This window comes from Monoraphidium neglectum (genome assembly GCF_000611645.1).
Source record: "Monoraphidium neglectum strain SAG 48.87 unplaced genomic scaffold scaffold02297, whole genome shotgun sequence".
NCBI lineage: Eukaryota > Viridiplantae > Chlorophyta > Chlorophyceae > Sphaeropleales > Selenastraceae > Monoraphidium > Monoraphidium neglectum.
The window spans coordinates 1,093-9,727 of NW_014011331.1; the positions used below are offsets into that span (position 1 = coordinate 1,093).

The window sequence follows — 8,635 nt, forward strand, 5'->3', positions numbered from 1 at the left end:
TCTCTGCGGCCGTTGCCGGCGGCGGTGCCAGCGGCCTCGCGCCTGCGGCGCGGGGCAGCACGAGCGCCGAGCCCGCCTGGCGGCGCGGGCGGCAGTTGCGGGGGAGTGGGCAACACAGATGTTTGTCAAGGCAGTAAATGGCAATGCGTGGCGGCCCGCAGCACCCCGATGCTGCACGAGAATGCATGCATGGGTGCGCGTGGCCAGCGAGGCCCTGGTGCCGACATGGGCACGTGGACGGAACGAAGCGATCTCAACTGCAGGGTGCAACCGCCGCAGGGGAACCCACCATCGCCACTCCTGCAGCGCATATGATTAGCGCCTGCACAGCAGCTTCGTTCCCAGCCGGCGGGGCGATGCTAGAGTCAGACTCTTTGGCGTCGCCGCGGCGAATGGCGCCGCTGACCGGACGGGGGCGTCTTCCAGCGGGCCATATGGCCGCTCTGTTGGCGTGATAATGGCAGTAAAGAACCCTCGGAGTCCTGAAGGGCCCGCGCGCCTTGATCAGGGTGGAGCGCGCAGACATCCCGGTGATTGCCATTTGCGCCATTCACTCGCAGAACGCTTTCATGGGCTTGTAGGCGGACACAAAACCTTGTTAGCTTTTCAAACGACTATACGAGGGCGTATGTATGCATTGGAGGCTACACCAGCAACTGTAATCCTCCCGACCACGCCGCTTGCAGTGATCAGTCACGAGGTCATGACCGGCCCAGCACGATCGACATGTGCTGGGGAACGCGGAACAGTGATGCACATTCTCAAGGTAGTCCAGGACTCATATGGGCTCCTCTTGTGCAGCGCTGCACGGAAGCTCAGCCACTGGCATGTTGCAGGACGCGGAACCCAAGAAGGTGTTTAGTTGTGGCGGCTGCCGCGTCGTTGCGCAGCTTGCGCCCGCGGTGTACATGCCACCATGGCATGAAACACAAGGAGAATCTTGGATGGCATTACACTTGTGCATAAGCTACCACACGCGATGCCTGCAGCCCGTGATCATCTTGCAAAGCAGTGAATGTGCGCCTGGCTGATTACTGCTCCTGTGACGGCACAGAAGCCGCACCCATCAGGCACTGCTGTTTGTCTGCACAAACTCGGGCCCAGGCAGGTTGAAGAAGAGCGCTGCTGGGAGGGGACTGCATGCGGCAGACCTGCAGAGGGCGTGCGCGTTATCCAAATCACGGTGCGAAGTGCACGCCTGCGTGAGGCGGCCAGGAATTCCTGTACGTCCCTTGAAGACACAGAGCAAAAGCAGGGTGCGAAGCGACCGGCAGGCCCCTGGCCTGCGATTGCGGCTGGCGGGCACCTCGCAATGCCAGGCGATGCAGCACCCAGAATCAGGAGAGTGTCGCGGTGCGTCAAGATGGCGCCGCGCATTCAAGTCACCCCAGCATATGTCGCGATGCCGACCGGCCCAACAACGGCCCGCAGTGGCACACGATAACTTCAAAATCCAAGCTCGATCAAGTGAGGAACGAGGGCAGCTGCATTAATGATACAATTTGTGTAAAAGACTGGGCCGACGCAGACAGCGCTCAGAGCGCGTTGCTTGCCAAATCACCAAAGCGTGTTTCAAGGGCAACGCGAACCTGCAGGTCAAGCATGCGCACATGCACGCGCGCCGCTGTGCTGCAGGGGTGCTGGCCCACAAGAAGAGGCTGGCGCACGCCATGCCGTGCCCCACCAATCTCGCCGAACCCCGCTCCCGAGGGGGCTGGAGCTGACCAGACCAACAAACGGCCCCTCAGGCAAGGCCGACGAGGTGAAGGGGGCTGGCACATCGAGGATAGCACCAAACCGCGCCCCATGACTGGGGCTGCTGCTGGTGTTGACAATCTCAGCACCACCCTCCGCACTTCAGAACGCAACAATGGAGCGGCTGTTGATCCCATATCTGACTGCTTCTCGCAGAAAGTGAGCCCCTCCCCACAGCTCCCAAGAAGGCTAGGCTGGTGTGAGAAGAAGTGGCGGGTGTGCCCGACCAAACAATTGCGCCCAGACCTTGACACCTCCGTAGAGCTTATGCAACAGCCACTGCAGGAGGAAGAAGCGAAACTCCGCGGTGCATCAACAGCAGCAGGCGAAGCCGCCTGCTGCCCACGCGCCCGCCGCATGGCATCGCCTGTTTCCCCGAGTGAGGACATCCAGTGCTGCCAGGGCCCGCCGCGACGCAGCGCCGCCACCGATAACCGGGGCGCCAGCCTCAGTGTGCCGCTGCATCCTTCAGCTTCCTCTCGGCTTCCTCCTGCGCCGCCAGCTCAGCCTCCGCCACCTCCAGCTCCAGCAGGTCCTCCTCGTGGCCCTCCAGCTCCCGCGGCTGCATCTGGTCAACCATCGCGCGCAGCAGTTTGACCTCGCTGACGCCGGACACCGTGGCCACGGCGCTGCCGCCGCGGTACAGGGTGAAGGTTGGCGTCACCTGGCAGCCACATGGCAGCCACATAGGGCAACGAGACGGGAGGTCAGGCGGCAGCAGCGGTCGGACACAGCTAAAAACCAGACGGCGGAGCGCCCCGGAGCGACGGTCCAGTGTGCGCCGGCGCTCAACCAAAGTGCGTGCGCGTATGCATGGGTGCACACGCGCGCACACGGGAGCCCACGAAGCGGCGGAGGAGAGTACGCACGCGAGGACGACTGCTGCAGCTCCACTGCTGCGTGCGCGAGCAAAACAGACATACACCCAAAAGCGCTCGGCGGCCGCTCGTCGTTAACTCAAATGTCTGCAAACCAGACATGCGAAGCTCCTGGCAACGCACCTTGACCTTCATGCTGACCATCATCTTGCGCGTGTCTGGGCTCTCGTCCCCAAAAATCTGCAGCAGCACCACGTCTGGCCACTGCTCTGCGATGTACATGTACTTCTTCATGAACACTGGAGCAAAAGTCAAGAGGCGAAAATCAGGGTGGTCGGCTGTCAGGTGCAGCGGTGTGGGGTGAAGTGTGCACAGGAGGGGGAGGCGAGCACTAAAATGAAGGGCTGCCCTGCGGCGCTGGGCCTTATGGGACATGACACGTACACTGCGGCAATCGCTTGCATGAGGGAGGGCCAAGGCGGGTGCACTAAGCAGGCCGATCAGCGCGTCGCGGGACAGCTCGCTGCAGGCCAGGCTGCAGGTCGCGCCCATGCGCACTTTTGCAGGGACGGCACGTTTTCGACTTGCACATCAGGACGCACAACTGCTGCGAGTGGGTCTCCAGGGCTGCCTGTAGCTGCTGCGGCGAGTGGACAGTCCAGATCTGCGGGGGCAGCAAGGAAAGCGCAAAGCAAGGAAAGAGCAGAAGCAGGCATGCGGTTGGCGCTGACCACCACGCCGCGCTTGAGCGTGGGCAGGCCGGGCCCAGACAGCGGCGTGCTTGGCGTTCGGCGAGCTGCGGCGTCTGCAAACCGAGCTGCCAAGCACATGGGTCGCGGCGTGCGTGTGTGCTGGCGCATCGGGCGTGCAACCTCAGCAGCGCACGATAAGCGCATCATGCATCATGCAGTAGCTCAGGAAGGACGCAAACTTAGCCGCATGCGCAGAGCACCCACCTGCCCTGGCACATGCTCGTCTGTGCTCCAGGCTGCACTGACGGGGTCCAGCGTCTGTCTGTCAACGCTGGCGACGCGCGGCAAAACCCGAAGGCGGCGCGCAAACCGCGCTGTGCCGCCGTTGCCGCTGCCGCTGCTCGCAGCGCCACCGCGCAACGAGGGGGGCGCCCGCCCAGAGTCTACGAGCCTAGTAGGCACGAAAACAGATGAACTCCGCGCGGCCATGGTCGTGCATGTGGTGGCGCTTGACAATACCGACTGCATCGTGGAGAGCTGCCTGGCTCAAGAATTCAAGTGAAAGCTGCCAAGATTATATTTCAAAAAACGCGCGGAGTTGGCTTGAACGCGAGTGGGGCGCGGGGTGGCTGGCGCGAAAACACAACTGGAAGCCGTTGCGTGAGGCAATCAAGAGCCTGAAATCGAAACATATGAGTCTGGTGCTGACGGCGCTACGATATGCCTGCGGCAGAGGCAGCTTGGAAAACCAGCCACCAACAGAACGCCAGCTTCCGCCGTTGGGACCCTGTTGCTTGCCCCCCATGTGGCTGGCCCAAGGCGTGTCACAGGGCCCTGGGTCACAAAAAATACAGGTAAAACTGCTGCATGTGATGGAGCATATCTCCGTATGCCGCTGCAGCACAATCACAAGTGCATGGGGGGCGCTGATGTCAGCGCTGCATCATACCACAAACGCGCGTTGACCAGAGTGGCCATGCACATGGGGGCCCACAGCACCGCACCCCCCCATTACAACCCACCTTGAACATGAGACCTTCGTTCATATAATTTGTGCAACTGGGTGGCCTGACTTTGATCATGGGCGGGCGCCAAGCCCAAAGCCTCTGCTCACCCTGGTGGCCACAGACCTGCTGCAGGCCCCCAGTGCTCCAGGCTCGCCCTTGTGTTCTGGATCTGATATATTCATGCGCATTACTAGCAAGACTTGGGAGACATGGCGCGCCCTTTTACATGGCCGCGCCTCCCGCCTCAGGAAACACACCCGCGCACCTGCAACCAACGCAACTGTCGCCCAGCTGCACAACCTTGGACAGCATGAGTCACATTGTTCAACGCGTTGCGTCCTAGTAGTGCCAGGAGGTCGATTGCTGCAAGTTGCTTGGATGAGGCGATTCATCGGGTTGGTGCAAGTGGTGCTGTGGTGTGTTCGTTTGCCACCGCAACAAGCCCGTAAGCCCGCCAGCAGAACTTCTGGCCGCGCGTGAGAGACGGTGCAGTGGCAAGTGCACATATGCAAATGATCGCAGGGGTTCAAGGGGGCACCGTGGTGCAGCGACATGCGGTGCAACAGCAGAGGCGGCAGGCCCGGCAATGAAGTTGGCAGCTTTGTTAGGGGCGCTCCCGCCTAGCTTCAGCATCTGCGATGAAATATGTTTGCTGACACAGTATTCCTAGAGGTGCGCTAGAGCCTGGCCCAAATCTCGAGTTACTGATCAGCATTGCACACCGTGCGGCCGCCGCCATTGTGACAATGGGTCACCAGTCAACCGCGGTCAAGGCAGTACACCGCAGCACAGGTGCTGCTTACCCCGCTGTAGACCCCTGATTGACGAACTGACTCAGCTCGTTCTTCACCGCAGGCATAACTGTTGACAGACGTGCTGAACACGCATGGCATCGAGTACGGTATTTTGGTTGAGGTGTGCCCGCGCTCGCGCCGTTGCTGCCTGGTCCACAGAGCTATATGACAGGTGCAGCTGCCTAATGATAGAATTGTAATGGTAGCTTTTCAGTGTTGTGGGGCCCTGCAACGAGACCAAGAGAGGAGGGAGCTGGGAGGGAGGAACCGTCCTCAACAAAATGTCATGAAACGCAAGACATCGGTTGATATGTACAATCACATACTGTCAATTCGGTAATGTACAGGTAATTGAACTTTGGAGAACGGATGCGCTGATCTGAACTCCATATATGTCAGCATTTCGAGACCACACTCTATCGCAATCGACCCTGAATCCATGGCCATTGACGTACTAGAGCTTCCCGATCTCCCACCTCCGGGACCCAGCCAGCTGGAGATCCGGTTCCGCCGCCTGCTGCACCTGTGCGAGGCGCGGACGCAGCAGCAGCGCGCGAGCGACCAGCCGGGCGCTGCGGCGCCGTGGCAGACAGACCCCAAGTTCCACTGCGTGAGCGACATGCGTGCGCTTCGACTGCATCGCTATTGCTCATTTCCTGCACGTTGCTCATTACCGTTGACCCACGCCCACCTCAGTCTCACTCCATGCCCGCCGGCACGCTTGCATCGTGCCCCCTACCCCTCTCCCCAAGCTCAGTACATCGACTCGCTGCGGGACCTATTGTATGATCTGGAAGGCTCCCCCGCCGACGCGCCCGGGCCGGATGTCGTGGCCGCCTACAAGCAGCATGTGGCGCGGATAGGACGGGAGCTGAGGCCTCCAGAGGTGAGCCGGCACACGAGACGCCGCCGCCCTGCCGCCGCTCGCCCCTGGGCAACACCAAGGCGGCGCCGTGCATGCGGGTGGGGGCTGCAGAAAGCGGCAGCCGAACGGGCGCCGAGCGGGCGCCGCCGGCGCGCCACTCGCGGGGCGGGGGTGCCCGCGGCGCTCGTCCAACAGCTGCGCTGTCGCAGTGGCATCAGCCGCGCCTTACACGCAACGACGCCGACTGCATCCCATGGCCTCCCTACTGGGCGCGCGGCCGCGCGCAAGCAGCTGCCTGCATTTTGCCGGCGCGCGGCGGCGGGAGGCAAGGGCCTTGCGGCGGGCGGCGCAGGCGTGGGCGCTTCTGTCGGGTGGGTGGCGCTGCGGCTTATCGCCCTGTGCTGTCGTCGCGCTGCGCCTTGGTGCGCGCCGTCTCTGCCTAGATCTGGTACAAAGCATTCTGCTGTGTTGCTTTGAACTTAGCCGTGGTTGGCGCTTCTGCTGCGCCGCTCACCACCCGTGCTGGCCACCCAGGCCAATCCAGGTGCCTGCTCCCGACAGCTCGGCCCCCGCCGCCAGCGACGCTGCGCGCCGCCCGCCCTCCACTCAGCACCACCAGCAACAGCAGCAGCAGCAGCAGCCGGTCTCCGCCTCCTCGGCGGCCGGCAGCGGCGCGGGGCCACAGGCGCAGGCGCAGTTTAGTGTCGGCGCGGCGGCGCGGGAGCGGGTGCGGACGCAGCAGCGGCTGCAGGATGAGCTGGCGGAAGACATGCTCAACCTGACTGCAGAGATGAAGGTCGGGGCGATGGCGATGCAGAACGCGATCCGCTACAGGTGGGCACACGTGTGTTTGATGTTTTTTTGTGTGTGTGTGTGTGTGTGTTCGCATGAGCAGGGGTGGGTGAGTGCAAACTAAAGTGACAGGCAGGTTGAGGCAAGGTTGGGTGTGGGAAGCCTGGCGACGACCGCAAGTGTGCAGTGTTGAGGTTGACGGGGCCGACAATGAGCACCGCGGTGTTGCAGGGGAGGCGAGCAGCGGCGGACCAACAAAGGACCTGTCCGCAGAGGCAGGCGGGGCGTACGCCGATGCAAACGTGGCGTGCGCCCTCTTCCTTTTTCCGACTGCCCACGCAGATTAAGGTTGTGATATAAGCACGTGATGCTGCCTGGCCGCCCCCGGCACACGTCCCTCCCCCCCACACACCACCCACCACACACACACACACACACACACACAAACACACACAGGGGCAAGCTGTTGGAGGAGACCGAAACGGCCCTCGTCGACAGCACCGCCAACGCGCAGTCCGTCGCTGCCAAGGCCAAAGAGCGCCACCGCTCTGCCCGCTACGGCCTCTGCTTCACGCTTCTGCTGCTGCTGGGGGTCTCAGCCGTCTTCGCCTTCATGATTGGTTACATCAAAGTCACCGCCATGGTGGGCGTCACCGGGCGGCGCACGCGGGTGCCGGGTTACAAGGGGTGGATCATCCCTATCGCCGCGTTTGCGCTCGTCACCGCGGTGCTGGTGTCGCTCGGATTCAGGGCGGCCCGGCTGCTGCGCGGCCCGCTGCGGCTGCTGCTGTGGCGCTGAGCGCCCCGCCGTGCATTGGGGTTTCGCAAGGCATGAGCCTTGGGGCCGCTTTGAAGGAGGGGCCTGTCGACCTGTGTATCGAGGAGGAGGATGTTGACCTGTGTTTTGGAAATGTAGTGTCGGTTGTATATTCGTCTTTTGACCTGGTATCCATGGACAGCATTGGTCTCACAGCTGCATCATGTTTGTTTCAGGGCACACTGAGCAGGCCGGGCCTGTGAGGGTGCTGCTTGGTTTTCGCCCTGCGTTTCGCGATTTGACAGCATTCCTCATTGATGGATGGATGACCCTTTCTTTGCACATAAAAGGTTCTGTAGACTTACAATCCGTTGCTTTTCAGTTACACACAGGCAGGGCGGGTGACGAGCCAGCAGGGGGCACAGCGTCGCATGTTGGTTGGGTCACAGCCCCTCCCCCTTGAGGCGACAAAATTCAAGCCATGGGTATATCCACAACTTCGGCGCCAAGTGGCAACCCCAGCCGCCGGTCAGCCGCCAAATGGGCCGGCCGCGCAGCCTCCCAACCCCCATGCGATGACGACCAGGGCTCGACAACGCGCCCCGGGGGCGCAAAACAATGCTGGAAAGGGGGGGTGAATTGGAGCTCAAGAGCGATTATGCGCAACAGTAAATGCAGCCTCGGAAGGAACGTGCACCAAACAGGCGTGCGCACCATGCGTGCGCCGTATGGGAGAGATCAGCGCGCCATTTGAGGGATGAGTAGGGACAGCCAGTTCAAGTATGAGCAAAAAGGTCAGCAATTGAGTCGTCAGAGCAGTACGCGCGCTGCAAGGGCCGCAGCAGTTGCTGCAGGCGCAAAAATTCGGCGGCCACAGCCAGCAACGTAATTGGGCCGCTGCGCAACTGGGAGAGTCACAAGCTGCGCGGACGGGGGGTAAGGCCCGCGTCACCGCTGCACGCGCACGCCAGCCAGCGGCAGCGGCGGCAGCCGCGGCGGGCGATAGTGGCGCAGCATGAGGCTGGACAGGACAACGCTCACAGAGCTCAGTACCATGCAGCCGCCGGCGGCCCAGGGGGGCAGCTGGACGTGGAACCAGGGGTACAGCACACCTGGGGGCCGGGAAGGTGGGGGCGTTTTTGTAAGGGTGGGTGG

At 62.2% G+C, this 8,635-nt stretch overlaps 3 protein-coding genes across 3 annotated transcripts; 1 reads left to right on the plus strand and 2 right to left on the minus strand.

Annotated features, from left to right (window-relative positions):
• Positions 1–289: 289 nt before the first annotated feature.
• Positions 290–541, minus strand: MNEG_10395 (hypothetical protein; the record flags this gene model as incomplete). Its single annotated transcript, XM_014041131.1, has 1 exon — positions 290–541. A coding segment is annotated over one exon (252 nt), but the record flags the coding sequence as incomplete, so codon positions are not given.
• Positions 542–2,203: 1,662 nt separating this feature from the next.
• On the minus strand, positions 2,204–2,867 carry MNEG_10396 (thioredoxin-like protein; the record flags this gene model as incomplete). Its single annotated transcript, XM_014041132.1, has 2 exons — positions 2,204–2,419; positions 2,757–2,867. The coding sequence occupies 2 exons, from the start codon at positions 2,865–2,867 to the stop codon at positions 2,204–2,206; spliced, it is 327 nt and encodes a 108-aa protein (XP_013896586.1).
• A 2,638-nt stretch (positions 2,868–5,505) lies between these two features.
• Positions 5,506–7,522, plus strand: MNEG_10397 (hypothetical protein; the record flags this gene model as incomplete). Its single annotated transcript, XM_014041133.1, has 4 exons — positions 5,506–5,676; positions 5,824–5,952; positions 6,542–6,765; positions 7,180–7,522. 4 exons carry the CDS (start codon positions 5,506–5,508, stop codon positions 7,520–7,522), a joined length of 867 nt encoding a protein of 288 aa, XP_013896587.1.
• Between the last annotated feature and the right edge of the window lie 1,113 nt (positions 7,523–8,635).